The following is a 15,767-nucleotide window of genomic DNA, read 5'->3' on the forward strand; positions in this document are numbered from 1 at the left end:
GTTGACCGTTGCATAGAATCTCCGCATATCATTCCGGTTCATGCTTTCTTGAGCGTCAGCCACCACACTTTCTTCGTGCTGCCTTTTCTTTCTGCGGTGGATTCGCTTTTCTTCGGCTCTCGCTGCCCTATACCGCTCTCTGTTCTGTCGGGTACCGGCCACAAGCATACGGCTTATAGCGACATTCTTCATGTCTGTCAATCTCTGGCAGTCTTCATCGAACCAGTCGTTTCGTCTTCGTCGTTGACCAGTGCCAATCACTTCCCGCGCCGTCGACGTCTTCAGCAACGTTGATTCTTCCCAACTGCTCGTCTCGTTACTGACGGTACTGTGCAGCTACCTAATCAGTCGACAAGGGTTGTACATTGAAGCGCAGCGTTCTGTTTGTTGTGGAACTCGTGGCGCGCCCGAGTTTCAGCTACAACGAGATAATGATCCGAGTCGATATTAGGGCCTCGGAAGGTCCTGACATCCATGACATCTGAGAAATGTCGCCAATCAACCAGCACGTGGTCTATTTGGGAGCAGGCATCGCCACTCGGGTGTCGCCAGGTGTGTTTGCGGATGCCATTACCTGACCTGCGCCGATCCGGCTCTGAACATAGTACCCCATAAAGGACTATGTCAACCCTAGCATGGCCTCCCTGCTTGCATAGATAACCATGGGATTATAAAGGCGACTATTCCAGCGGAGATGGATAGCGGCTCTTAGGGGGACCCATAAGAGATGATCAACCAAAACAAACAACTAGCGGAATGTGAAGGAGAGGCTTCTGGACCTATCAGTAACCGGCTAAGGTTCCCGCCAAGGAAGGAGGCGACCAACTTTATTGAAAACAGTGTGGGCAAAAGCCTAGATACTGTGACGACGGCAGGCACTGGCCGCTCCAGTGCAACATGTGTGGTGACCGATGGCCCGGGACTAATCGAGGCCATGGATCGCAATAGGGAGTACCTCCCTAAAATGCAGGTAGCTGCTGAGCAACTTGATGTCATCATCGAATATGTTAAAAGCAAAACAAATATCAGCAAAGACTTGAAAACAAGTCTACTGAAATTGCGACAATCAGTCCTAGCTGCAAAGCAGGACTACGAGAAAGCCAAGGAACAACTGGGCAAGGTAGAAGGCCAAAAAGACACTAGGTCGTGTCAGACCGAAGTGTTTTCCTTCACAGGCAACGCGAATATATCTGATGATATTATTCGATACGCGATGCGGAAGAGGGAAGCTTCCGGTGATGAATACGTGGCGAAAAGACGTATGGTTGCTAAGGGAAAAGTGACCTACGCGGCCGTCCTCCAAAGCGGAAAAGCTGGCACGAGCCAAGCCCCGCGATCAAGAGGACATGGCAACAAAGGAGAGGCCAACACCAATCCTAAGGCCAAGAAAGCCAAGAAAAAGGAGCCACGGGTTAACCGGAACCAGGCAGTGCATCCACAGGAACCACGGGCGCAAGGCAACAGCAACCCGTGGATACGAGTTGGAAATAAGAAAAAACAGAGGAAACCGAAAACGGAGCCCAAGGAGAGCGCTAAACCGAAAACAGCGAAACGTAGGAATTTAGGCGAAGCCCTCGTTATCAAAACGGAGGAAGCAAAATACGCCGAGGTTCTGAAGGCGATGCGAAGCACAGAGAAGCTATCGCCATTGGGCGCAGACGTGCGAAGCATAAGGCGAACTAGGATTGGTGAAATGATCCTAGTCTTAAAGAAGGACGCCAAGGAAAAGGGTGCAGTCTATAAGCAACTGGCACAAGAAGTACTTGGTGACGAGGTTGATGTAAGATCCCTTACTGCTGAAGCGACTCTGCAGTGTAAAAATCTGGATGAGGTCACCGATGCAGCGGAGGTCTCGGCTGCCCTCAAAGAGCAGTGTGACATCGACGTAGCCAGTAAGGCCATCCACCTTAGAAAGGGCCCGCAGGGCACCCAGGTGGCGGCGATCAGGCTGCCGGTCGCAGAGGCCAACAAAGCGAAGAACTTGGGCATACTCAAGGTAGGCTGGTCGGTTTGCCGGCTGAGCATACAACAGCCTCCTGAAGTTTGCTTCAAGTGTTTCGGGAAGGGCCATAAGTCGTGGAATTGCAATGGTCCCGACAGAAGTAAGATGTGCAGAAAATGCGGCGCTGAAGGCCATAGGGCAAGCGATTGTAAGCAAATCGCTAAGTGCCTAATATGTGTCGACAGAGCAGACAACGGACACTTAACGGGCGGACCCAAATGTCCGGGCACAAGCGGAGTATCAAAGCAGCCAAAACGGAAGTAACACAGTTAAATTTAAACCACTGTGATGCAGCCCAGCAGCTGCTTTGGCAGTCAGTCTAGGAAACCAAGACTGACGTGGTGTTATTATCGGACCCATACCACATACCAGCCAACAACGGGAACTGGGTGGCGGATAGGTCTCAACAGCTAGCAGCTATAGGGACGACAGGACGATACCCAATCCAAGAAGTAGTCTCTAGCTCAAATGACGGTTTTGCGATAGCAAAAATCAACGGCGTGTTCTATTGCAGTTGTTACGCGCCCCCAAGGTGGTCGATTGAGGAATTTTCCCACATGGTTGACAGGATGATGGCCGAACTAGCTAATCGGCAGCCAGTAGTGATAGCTGGCGACTTTAATGCATGGGCAGTGGAGTGGGGTAGCCGCTGCACCAATCAAAGAGGCCAGCTATTGTTGGAATCCCTGGCCGCATTAAATGTAGAGCTGGCAAATGTGGGTACAGTGAGTACCTTCCGCAGAAATGGTGCAGAATCGATCATCGACGTGACGTTTTGTAGTCCTAACCTTTTAGGTACCATGAACTGGCGTGTTGATGACGGTTATACTCATAGCGATCATCAATCGATTCGCTACAGTATAATACCAGGCGGGCAGAAGGCAGCGCGATGTAACTCGACCCAAGCCCGAGGATGGAAAACAGCGCGCTTCAACGGCGAAGTATTCACTGAAGCCCTGAGGCGCGAACGAAACACTCTGGACCTAAACGGTGAAGAGCTAGTTGCTATGATATCACGAGCGTGTGATGCTTCCATGCCGAGAAAAGCTCCTCCTAGAGAGAACAGGCCGCCAGTGTATTGGTGGTGCGAATCAATTGCAAATCTTCGAGCAATCTGCCTTCGGGCTAGACGAAGAATGCAACGCGCACGCACAGAAGCACAAAGAGAGGAACGCGGTGCAGCATTCAGAGAGGCAAAGTTGGCTCTCAAAAAGGAAATCAAGAGTCGAAAACGGGCATGCTTTGAAAGTCTATGCGAGAGTGCCAATTCTAGTCCATGGGGTGACGCCTACAGAGTGGTAATGGCTAAGACCAAAGGAGCCATAGCGCCCCAAGAGAAATCGCCCGAGTTGCTGCGATCGATAATCGATGTACTCTTCCCGCACCATCCCATAAGCCCATGGCCCCCAGCGCCGTATGCGGCAGATGAAGGAGAAGAAGTGGCGAGAGTGACGAACGAAGAGCTGGCAGAAGTCGTGAAATCATTCGCGTCAAACAAGGCACCGGGACCCGATGGTATCCCGAATGTTGCCTTAAAAGCGGCAGTGAACACGGATCCGGACATGTTCAGAACCACGATGCAACGCTGCATTGATCAAGGAATCTTCCCGGATGTATGGAAGCGACAGAAATTGGTGCTACTACCAAAGGCGGGGAAACCACCAGGTGACCCGTCGGCGTATAGACCTATCTGTCTACTAGATACGACGGGCAAGTTATTGGAGAAGTTGATTCTCAACAGACTAGTACCGTATACGGAGAGTGCGGACGGCCTGTCCAACAACCAGTTTGGATTCAGAAAAGGTAAATCTACTCTGGACGCCATCCAGTCGGTCGTTCAAACAGCTGAGGTGGCAATCGAGCATAAAAGGAGCGGCATCCGTTACTGCGCGGTTGTCACTCTGGATGTGAAGAATGCGTTCAACAGCGCAAGCTGGGAAGCAATAGCACACGCGCTTCACCGCCTTAAGGTACCGGTGCAGTTGTGTAAGCTTCTAGAAAGCTATTTTGATGGTAGGATTCTACTGTATGACACAGAGGAGGGGCAGAAAAGCGTTCGAATTACCGCGGGAGTACCCCAAGGTTCAATCCTGGGCCCGCTGTTATGGAATGCGATGTACGATGACGTACTGAGGCTGCCCCTTCCGACGGGTGTTAAGATTGTTGGCTTCGCCGACGATATCACCCTAGTGGTCTATGGTGAATCGATGGAGGAAATAGAGTTGACAGCAGCGCACTCTATTTCCCTGGTTGAAGAATGGATGAAGTCTAGGAAACTAGGACTGGCCCGTCACAAGACTGAGGTGGTGGTGGTTAACAACCGCAAGTCCGAGCAACGGGCGCTTATCTCGGTAGGTGATTGCACCATAGAGTCCAAGCGATCCCTTAGGCATCTTGGGGTAATGATCGATGACAAGCTGAGCTTCGCTAGCCACGTTGAATATGCCTGTAAAAGGGCATCTACGGCTATATCGGCGCTTTCGAGGATGATGTCTAACAGCTCTGCTGTAATTGCCAGCAAACGCAAGCTGCTGGCAAGCGTGGCGCTATCCATACTAAGGTATGGAGGACCAATCTGGTCAAAAGCGCTTAGAACGAACAGAAACCTAAAGCGGTTGGAAAGCACGTACAGGATAATGTGCTTAAGAGTAGCAAGTGCATACCGGACGGTATCTAAAGAGGCCGTGTGCATCATAGCCGGGATGACGCCCATCAGGCTCATCATCAAGGAAGATGTTCAATGCTTCAACCAAAGGGGTACCAGAGGAGTCCGCGACACGTGTAAAGAGGAAACGCTCAGAAGCTGGCAGCAGGAATGGGATAACTCCACTAAGGGTAGATGGACCCATCGACTAATACCAAATGTGTCAGATTGGTATGGTAGAAGCCATGGGGAAGTGAACTTCCACCTGACGCAGTTTCTGTCAGGACATGGTTGCTATAGACAGTACCTGCATAGGTTCGGGCACTCAGAATCTCCTGCGTGCCCCAATTGTGCTGGTGTAGAGGAAACAGCGGAGCATGTCGTGTTCGATTGCCCCCGTTTCATTGTTGTGAGAGGTCGCATGCTCACTACATGCGGAGGGGACACGTCCCCCGACAATATTATAGAGAGAATGTGTGCGGATGCCGAGTGCTGGAATGCAGTAACTACGGCTGTCACTCACATTATGTTAGAATTGCAGCGTCTATGGCGCGCCGACCAAGAGTTGGCTGCAGAGGATTAGCCCTGCCGAGGCTGGTCCCTTGTAACATTGTTTAAGTCGGCTAGGAGAAGCAGTTTGCCTAGGCTACTTCTGCTACACGTGTTGTGCTATATGCACTGGTCCCTTCCCGAAGAAATACCGTAAGGTGGTTCCGGGGAGATGAGGGTCTGAGTCCAAGGGTCATGTCGATGCACTGTTCACCACTTGAGCAATTCTAAATGAATTGCTCATGCACAGTGCATAGGCTGGTTTTAGCGGGTCGTCGTTGGTGCGTCATCCCCGCATTCCCTGAGTTATCTTCTCAGGGGATCTGTTTGCAGATTTCCCCCTTGTAAAAAACAAAAAAAAAACAAAAAGGTGTGTTTGCGGATATTCTTTCGTGCGAAGTAGGTACTGCTAATTACCATCCTTCTAGAAGCAGCGAAGGTTACTAGTCGCAGGCCATTATCATTGGTAACGGAATGAAGGCTTTCCGTTCCAATGACGGGTCGGAAGAAATCTTCTTTTCCGATCTGCGCATTTGCGTCGCCGATGACTATCTTGACGTCTTGTTTTGGGCACTCTCCGTAGGCCTTATCTAGGATCTCATAGAACGCATCCTTCATGCCATCGGGCTTATCGTTCGTTAGCGCATATATGCTGATAAGGCTGTAGTTGAAGAACTTGCCCTTCATTCTCAACACGCAGATTCGGTCGCTTACCGGTTTCCAACGAATAATTCGCTTTATCTGCCTTTCAATCACTATGAAGCCAACTCCACGTTTTGCTCTGTCGCCACCGCTGTAGTAGATGTGGTACTTGAATGTAGTGTTGGCGATGGGGTCCACCGCTCGGAATTCGCGTTCTCCGGTTCTCAGCCAGCGTATTTCCTTGATAGCTGCTACGTTCACGTCGACATTCCGCAGTTCACGAGCCAGAAGCCCAACACGCGCAGGTTCATTCAAAGTTCTCACGTTCCAAGATCCAACTCTCCAATCGTTGTCCTTTACTCGTTGCCGGGTCGGTTGCCGTAAAATCAATCCGTTTGCTTTACTTGCCTAGTGTTGCCTTTCTTGGTTGGTGAAGAGTCTTGGATAGGGCACCTAACCAGGATTGCGCTACCTACATCGTGTTAGAGGGGCTGCCTCCTCGGTGCTGACACGATACAGCATTGTCCGTTTGTTCTTTACATGATGACCACGGTCATAGCTATCACAACCATCCACCTTTATCAGGGCTTTGGACCAGTAGCTCTTATTCACAATAGTTTCAAATTCTTTCAGACATGCTACTATGGTGAGCCATCATGCGCTAGCGGTGTTACTAAAATCGATATTTCTTTAAATTTTTGTTTAATTCTTTTTTTGCATGAGCGATTATTGGAACACACAAAAATACCTAGTGACCCAATAACCACTCACGAGGTCTTGTGTTTTCAATACCATGCCCACACAGTTACGGATCACTTTGGAGTTCAACATCGAAGTACTCGCACAAAACATTAACGTTGACGTAAAACATATGTTTGCCAAGTCATACTATTTGTCCTCTACCATTTGTAATGTTAAGCATAACATTCAACCGCTAAATAACAATTATTTTGAAAAATGTTAAGTTGGTACCACACAGCTAGAAGTCTGGTCTGAGCTAGAAGTGCCGTCAGCAATCATAAGCTGATGTTCAACAACTGAAATAGCCGACGTGCGAAACCGATAGCTGTGGCATGACCGATGAGCATTTCTCCATCTCTTGGTTTGCTTTTTATCTTCGTTATGCAGTTTTGCTATTGCTATCTGAATTGCAGAAAAATCTCCGTAATCGCCTTACGTTGCTCACGAGAATCGATACCGTAAAGCTCCAAATAGATCTTTTCGTGTTCGTCGTAGCATCTCTGCATGCTTTCCAGCTGTAAATTCAGGCAGTATAAACGTTGTTCACTTGAACTTCTAGCGTTTCTTCGATTTAAATAAGCTTCATCTTAAGTAAATCAAGCCGATCCTTTCGAGTTTCTGCTCCATTTTTTGTTTTTTCCACGTTTTTCTTGAGCTGCTTTTTGCTACATTTTCTGTAAGCTGACAATTCGATACCGGAATTGTTGGAGGAATATTTGACTTCCTCACACACTCGCACGGTAGCACCGAATGTTTCAGCCAAAGATGGATTACCAACTGGTGAGCTCGTTCCATGCTTGTGATGATACAAATTTGTATCGTGGCAAAGTTGCATTTATTTTATCGTTTAACAAACTATGGAAGGTTCGTCACTATAGATATCGACATAAGCCTTTATACTATTTTATAAAAATGTGATATACGTATATATTCTTTTATTTATTTGTCGCAGTTATTGAAAAAACCCTTTGAATAGTTCGACATTAAATATTTCGACGCACTAATAGATTTTAAAATTGAAGCTACTTAAATCGTATCACTAACCAAGGTCATCCTGGAATCCTGGTCATGTAGCTTTTGTACCCTCCCGCCAACAAAACTCTTTTCTTTGAAAACCATGCAGATGTAGTGGTGATCTCGGTCTCTAGTAGCAATGACGTTACACTAATATTCCTTCCCTTCCCCAATGACCGTGAGGACGGCGCTAAGCTTGGAGTTCTGGTAAATGTACATTGAAGATTGTATGCTACTCTGAAGCTGTATCTTTTGATTCCCTGTACAATTTTGATTATTACGGTCAATCATAGAGTAGTAACTGTACTGTCATCAATGCTTATGCTTATGCTTAATCTATATTATATATTATTATTATATATATTATAATAATGCTCATATTGCAGGATTGAGATTACTTGGACAGATAGCTTCAGAAGGTGAAGGCACATACTGAAAGATATAAGTCGATTAGAAACGTAATTGGTGCTGCTAAATTCAACAGTCTTTCATAGAAGAATACAAGGCTGGATGGCTAAAAAATTTGAATTATGGACAATCCTATTCTACGTCAAAAAATAAGATATACTAGCTTCTTCTTACCGGCGGTACGTAGAAACTGGAAAGGAGCCTGCTTCTCAGTTCGGTGTTCCTAACAGCATTTCTACAGTTACTAACTGAGAGCTTTCTTTACGAATTGACCATTTTTACATTAGTATATCGTGTGACAAGTACAAAGATACTATATGCCCTAAGAAGCCGAGAAAATTCCCAACCCAATTAATTGACAGACGGGAATCGAACCCACGGAAACCCATGCTAATAAGCTGTGCGTTTACGGCTGTTGACGCCCCTAGTAGTACTTGCTTCTGATATTATTATTAGTATTATTATTATTATATTTATTATTATTATTATATTTATTATTATTATTATATTTATTATTATTATTATATTTATTATTATTATTATCTTTATTAAAATGATTTCGCTCTTGGCGAATCCTCCACTATTAGCTTCTAAAAAAAAAAAATGTTATATACAAGGATTGTTCGGATCAGGCATTGGACAGAATCAGTATTTTCTCTGAATTCACATATATATGATTGTTTATTTCAGCTTTTGTTTCGTGTTCATTTTATAGATAGTAAAAAAACATAAAAAATAAAAATCACAGAATATTAAACATATGATACACTGAGGCTCACGCATTTGCAAACAAAAGTAGCTCTTCTTCGGACAATTGTACCATAAAGAAAACAGACTATCGTAGTTCTTCTCCCTCGGAAAAAGTATCCCCCCAATTCAAATTCTAGAGCTCTTGATTCCCACAGTTCACTGTAAAAAGTGTTAGTCTTCGCGCCAACTCCCCAACCGGCATCGGCCTTCGTTATAACCTTTCTCCCTCCCAAAAAAAAGTACACACTCGGTTGTCTCAGTCGACTGAAAAAGGAACAATACTGATGCGCAACCCCGCCTACAAACTAGTTAGTGATAGGGCGAGCTCTGCAGTTTTCAACCCTGATTCTAGGCTAAAGACGGACTCTGGTGAAGTAGATGCACTAATTATAAAGCTATAAACGGCCTGTTACTCTACAGCGTTGCAAAACTGTTACTCGCTTCTTAAAGTCTGCTATATTAGTTTTTGCTACTGCAACTGAACAAAAAAACGAGAACTAGTGACAAGCCGAATGGCAACGCGTCTGTGTGTGATGGTGATGTTTTAATAAATTATGCGATTTCAATAAATAACTGAACTGCTTATTCGTGTGTGCACCTTAAAAGATTTCACCACACACTGCTAACTTGCGCAACATTATGGCGCACTCTAATCGGATTGGCGCCTACTGCGACCGCGTGTTCAATAAAGCGATGACCATGATGATGGGCGGCATAGCCTACAAGAATGATTTTCAAGTGTACTTAGTATTCTATGCCCTCTAGTTGACTCAAAAAGAATGTTGGGCTAGGTTTATATCCATATCCATAAACGTAGTTTGCGAATATCAGTACAGTCTCTATGTATTACTCTTTTTTCTCTACAATTTTATGAATTCCACTGTTTAGTATGATATTCGTCAATTGGGAGAAAGTACGGGATGTTTGATTTTCGACGGTATTTGTATTCAATGGGAGTTGATGATTTTCCGTGTTTGATGTGGTTTCGCGCGTTCGTCAGGAATTAGCGATCTACGATGTTCTAGATTTTTTCTATTAATTTTAGTAGTTGATTACTGCCCTAATTCTAGGTCTATGTTTTCATATATGAACAAATTGACTTAACACAATGCAAAACGAGTACAGATTGGTTGAGAGGAATTGGATTTCATTTTGATTCAACGTTTTTATGTGTGGGGAGTGGGTTTGTTCATTGGTTTAGTAGCACCTGAGTCAAGAGAGGAAATATGAAAAACATGATTGCAAGAGTTAAATCGCGTCTGCTGTCTGTTGGTTTAGTAGAACGATAATCAAACCAGTAGGGAAAAATATGCTATTGTTGTCCACTGCTTTTGTTGTGTCTAAATTATGTCTAGGAACGTCGTCCGGTGTGATTCTTCAGATCATGTCAGCTGTTCACCGTAGTGCTGCTTCCAACTTTCAATCGTTTGCTAACATGTCTAAGACCGGTATTATTGCTCTTTTGAAATGGACCAGGAGGAAAGTGAGCTTTTGATAGATATTCTGTGCACACGGTGTCAAATCTAATGCTTGTCTTGAAGTCACCCATTTAGAATTTGACTCATCGGATCAATGAAAAGGTTAGTTGTTCATCATAAATCCATAATTTTCAGACCAGTTGGTGTTATTATAAAACACAATTGAGGATGGAAGTTACATGCAATGAGAGTGAACATTTCAAGTCAAAAAATGTATGAAGAAACTCAACAATTACAATATGATTCTTCTCTTTTCATCAATCAATTCATTTTCAATCTTGACTCGGTCAAACACTTACATTTTTTTTCTTTTTTTATAATTCAGTTGCTTTTCTGTATGTATATAACATGGTAATAAAATATCTCTTGTTGTGTGTTGGTATGATCTTGTACAATAGGTTGTATATCTGTAATATGTAAGGTTTCGTTCAAGGCTTCGTAACGCAAAATAGGCCTTGAAAAAGTAAAGCAAATCGAATGATTGGTTCGGTAAAAGTTCAGTAAACGAAACAACAACCTTATCGTAGCACACGTATAGTTAGGAAGGTAGGTAATCAAGAGTGTGGCGTAAAAGCTGGCGGCAAAATGGTAATACAGTTAGAATGTCGTGTAGAGGTTCTTGCTATGTGTGTGTCGGAGTCACTCGCAAAACATCGTAATGAACAACAGCTCTGTTTTTCTTCTTGCAAGATTGTTTAGGGGTCTAGTTAAGTTAAATGCATTTTATACATATTAGTGGTGCATAATCGTGCTACACGGTTTGCGTTTTGGTGGATTTACATACCCATGGGTATAATTAGATTGCTGTTGATAATCAAAATGGCGAAGAATGTCGGAGAGGATGTCTTTTTTGGTTGCTCCTAGAACGTTCCGTTCGTTTTTAAGCTCACCCTTTTTAGGGTCTGCTCATTAGAATTATGTATAGTGATCAGTCCTATAAGCTCGCAGAGGCACACGAGTTTAGTGGTTTAAGCAATCTACGGCAGGGAATTGAGAGTTTACGAGATTTATCACATATGGAAGTTTTGTGGTAATAACTTCAACTTACCGATTCAATTTCGCTATTATCTTCACTACCGGTGGCTTCCGTAGGGTCACCCATCGCCACCCGAGCGTACTCGTCCGTATCAATACTCTTGCAGAAGTAGATGGCGTATTTCAGCTTCTCTTGTAGAACAGCCTGCAGAAGACGAATCCAAGTTATTTATACGTCTTAAAACGCCACCAATTTTAACTCCGACTTACCTTACACGAATACCTGGGCATCTTGAGCAGGAAGAAACAAGTGTAGCTCTCCGGCAGGAAGTGATCCGGTGGATTATACTTATCCAGCACCTGCAGGACAAAGTCTCGTCCACGGAAGTCAGCGATGGTTCGCGGAAGGCGAGTTCGGCCCCACACGAATCGCAAGAATAGCGATCGTTCCTGATTGGTGAACTCTTCCATCACTTCCCAGAACCACTGCACGAGCGGTGCTGTCGATTCCACTCCCTTATAGGTGGCAACAGTCTTCAGTAAGCAGAGGGGAATGTCTGGCGAACCGCACACCATGGCCTGCAGCTCAGACGCCGAGAACAGCGATAGCAACGGTACCGGGATCACCTTGGACATTCCGTCTCGGACTGCTTTGACCTGTTCGTCGAACTCGTGGATGCGATACTTGAGGGCTAACTTTACGTACTCGTTACGATTTTCCGGAGTGATTTTGGTGAACCTGAAAGCGTGAAGTCTTATTAGAATCCGCCAATCTTTCTTGGGAGTTTTTTCCATACCTTGTTGATAGCGGAACCTCATGACCTTTAGCCGACGGTGTAGAGAACGGAAGCTCCATTGAAGCAAACACCTTAGGGTCATCTTCAATATCTCGGATGTAGAGCAAACCGGTAATGTAGTCACGGTCCACTTCCGTCAGATCGGATGGGCGAAGCACTTCTCCGCAGAGCTGCCTCCATACCGGTTCGGCCAAACTGCGAATAATTAAAACCCCTCATTACCAAAATTCTACAAGTTCAACAGCTCAACTACTCACTTCAAACTCAACGGAGATCCCGTCCTCACGGCAATTCCCATTAGCACTCCCAAAAATCGGAACATGTTCATATGCAGCACCGAGTTCAGCGTCGGATCCAGCAGGAAACAATCCCGATTGGCACCGGCTTCTCCGCGGCCATTCGGAGTCTGGATCAGCAATGGAACGCTACCGTTCTGCAATTCGTCGCACATCTCCGCAATAGACTCGCTGAAACCACCACCACAATCGTCGACGCTTTCGCCCACAAACTTCACCTTCCACACTCGATGGGGCATTGAAAGGGCCTCCTGGGTCAACAGCGGCAGCTTCTGCACCATCTGTCCGAACACACTTTTCATTCCGTCAACACCGGCTAGCCCATTGCCAGAGCGCATACGGGACCGCTTAACCTGTATCCGATTGAGCTCGATCACAGGTCCATGCGGTTTATCACGTACCATAGTCGTTTGGATGACCTTTCGGAAGCCAGCTTCCTTTATCGAGTATACCAAGATATCCTTCAAAGCACCAAGGGAGAGCTCTCCACTGATCGGAAGCATGGCCAAACAAGGGCAGACCAGTTCGGAGAAATGATGCAACAGCACTAGCCGAGCATGAAGAACCTCCGGAGAAATGTCCCGCACTAGGTCATATTCCAGTGGAGGGGATGGCGGCGGTCGGACGGCTTCGCTCAATTGATATGTCGACAGCGCTAGCGTATGGGCGGATCCACAAATGACCTTCACAATATGTTTGCCCTGCAGAGACTGCACCAGCCTTGGTCGTTGAATCGCTGTTACCGTCCCATCTCCAAGCTGTCCTTCGTCATTGTCACCCCAAGTGAACACTTCTCCTGAATCACTACAAGCTACGCAGTGCAATGAACCCGTAGCGATCGAGATGATCTTCTTGCCCTGTAGAGCTGCGACCTTCTTCGGACGACGAACGTGATCCGTATTGCCGTGACCCAGTCGATGGTAGTCTCCTTTGCCCCAAGTATAAACACTTCCTGATCGTGTCAACGCCACCGAAAACTGCGATCCACATTCCACCTTGATCACTCCCAGTCCCGCCAAGCTTTCGATCTTCATCGGTATCTTACATCCATCCGATCCTCCTCGACCCAGTTTCCCATAATCTCCGTCGCCCCAACTCCACACATTATCATCATCCGTAATGCACAAGGTCTGGGCATCTCCTGAACCGCAAGCAATGTCGATCGCTCGATAGCCCAACAATGCCTCCACCAGTTTTGGCTGCAACTGATCCTCGGAATCTCCATGACCCAATCGGCCGTATCTTCCTTTACCCCAGGTCAGAACATGTCCCTGCGATGTTATACAAGCCGAATGAGCACTTCCGCAAGCAATATCTATAACTCCGATCCCCGACAACGCTTCAATCAACTTCGGCCGATCATAGCTATCCCGGTTTCCATGGCCTAGTTTACCATCTTCACCTTCTCCCCATGAAAACACCTCTCCATCCGACGACAGCGCCAAGCAATGCTTCCCACCGGAATTCACCGCCACTTTCTTGATGATCACATGCTGCAACGACTCCACCAAAGTCGGCGCAGATACCGAATCCGTACCGCCTATTCCCAGCCGTCCACCGGCTCCATACCCCGTAGCATACAACTTTCCATCCGGCGTAACGGCATACAAGGTTTGCTCTCCTCCAGCGATCTGAATGGGCCTCAACAAACTCAATGCTTCACACGGGGTTGGCATCTTGATCCGACTTCCGTCCAAACCACCCAGTTGACCGCGGTGATTGTGGCCCCATCCGAAAATGGTGCTTGCTCCACCCCATGAGAACGCCCAGTCCTCAGGTCGTCGATTGAACCACTGCAACAGCTGCGAGTCGTACTGCGGCGTGAAGTAGTTGTGATCTTCGTGTAGATACTTGGAGGTATCGATCGACTCGATCTCGCTTCCTGGAGCGGAACTGCTGTTGAGTTCGAATCCTTGTTGGCTGAGATTCGAACCGCTGTTTGTGTGCTGAATCAGCGAGCAGTTGCTGCTGGTCAGGCTGTTTGCTCCGGTGTTTGGGAGCGACGGGTTCGTCGCAGGCGAAGCAATCTCCAAGAGTTTCTTGCGAACTTCAAGAGTGAACGTAGCAGGTAAGGTTACCCGACGGATCAGCGATTGAGCTACCCGAACAGCGGAGCAGTAGCGCCGGAACCATGCCCATTTGTGGGCATCGCCATGCGGTAGAAGCGAATCGAGTTGCATATCGCATGCCAAGGCTACCAAGGTTTTGAAGTATTCGGAATGCATTAGGTGAAGGCCTGTGCGGACTTGCGGCTCTTCGTATTCGTATTGTCGTAGGATAATCGGGATCAATGGACTGAGGATCTCCACGACAGATGGTTCAAGGGCACGAGGAGCTTCCCGAGATGTTAGATACTGATGCATCTTCTTCAACGACCAAATCCTTTGTGCAATTGTTAAGGAACTTAGCTGAGCACACTGCGACAAGGCAGCCGTCAGTCTGATCAACGTATTACTATTGTGAGGAACGAGGGAGGACTCCAGCAATGCCATAACCATTGCGATCGACGGCTGAGACAACACAGTTCGATCAGACCCCAGCTCTTGCAGATACGACTCCGGCATGATAGCATGAACGTAGAATCGCCAACCCCATCCATTCACGGAATTATCACTGGTAAACTTCCAACGCATTTCGTCCCCTGCGATCCTGATTTCCGGCGCCCACTGTGCCCATTCACGACCAGAACGTGTCGCTACAACCCGACCCGTACCATCGATGATGATCAGCGGATCGTTACGACGCTCCGTTGAACATTGACTGTCGAATTCGATACGAAGCGCTTCGGCGCCTGGGATTTTTACATGACCTAGAAAAATCAACCGGAATAAGATCAATTCAAATTCTCCAAGTCCCATCAACAATAACTTACCAACTAGCGTTATATCGTCAATATACGGATGACTAGTCTCCTGCACGACGGCTTTCGGCAGCTTACCCAGCGAGTGCCGCGAAGTGCACAAATCCTCCAGCTCGGTGATGCAGGTTTCGATCAGCATGTTGGCGATCGTCGTGCTGCCCTTGGCCAGCGCGATCAACGTGTTGGCAATCGTCTCCGACGTGTTTGCCGGACCCGTTCGACCCGACACGCTCAGCTTGAGCAGTTCGATCAGATGCTTGGCTTCCGATTCTCCGAGCAGTGCGGTGAAGTCATCCAGGCCGCTGATGATCTGCACTTCGTTCATCATCTGGAAAAGGCCGGTCGGCGAGTTGGAAATGATCATAGAATTCGAAAAAATCAGAAATGTATTGTAACTAACCTCATCATGATGTGTCATGGTGGCAGCCATGACGGACATTGCACTCGCGGACATCTTGGAGTGCCGCTGGGTTGCATTACAGCTGGATATTGATGCCGACAGTGACAGGGAACCCGTCAGACTGCGATACGCACTCAGAGTGTTGTTCATGCCGGATACGATCGGGATATCGCAGTCGTTGATATCGTTGGTCTGAAAAAAAGTTGAACTC

General features: G+C 46.7%; 1 protein-coding gene across 1 annotated transcript in view; it reads right to left on the bottom strand.

Moving 5' to 3' along the window:
- Positions 1-8,651: 8,651 nt before the first annotated feature.
- The window catches only part of LOC5574192 (probable E3 ubiquitin-protein ligase HERC2), a 57,536-nt gene continuing 50,420 nt past the window's right edge, over positions 8,652-15,767 (bottom strand). The window contains exons 6-12 of the mRNA XM_021851655.1: positions 15,557-15,748; positions 15,169-15,484; positions 12,258-15,105; positions 12,001-12,195; positions 11,474-11,942; positions 11,277-11,408; positions 8,652-11,205 (exon numbers count right to left, since the gene is read on the bottom strand). Of these exons, the coding sequence (XP_021707347.1) occupies positions 11,197-11,205; positions 11,277-11,408; positions 11,474-11,942; positions 12,001-12,195; positions 12,258-15,105; positions 15,169-15,484; positions 15,557-15,748 (4,161 nt within the window). The 3' untranslated portion in view covers positions 8,652-11,196. The remainder of the gene's footprint in view (positions 11,206-11,276; positions 11,409-11,473; positions 11,943-12,000; positions 12,196-12,257; positions 15,106-15,168; positions 15,485-15,556; positions 15,749-15,767) is intronic.

The sequence above is a fragment of the Aedes aegypti genome, chromosome 3 (assembly GCF_002204515.2).
Source record: "Aedes aegypti strain LVP_AGWG chromosome 3, AaegL5.0 Primary Assembly, whole genome shotgun sequence".
Taxonomy (NCBI): Eukaryota; Metazoa; Arthropoda; class Insecta; order Diptera; family Culicidae; genus Aedes; species Aedes aegypti.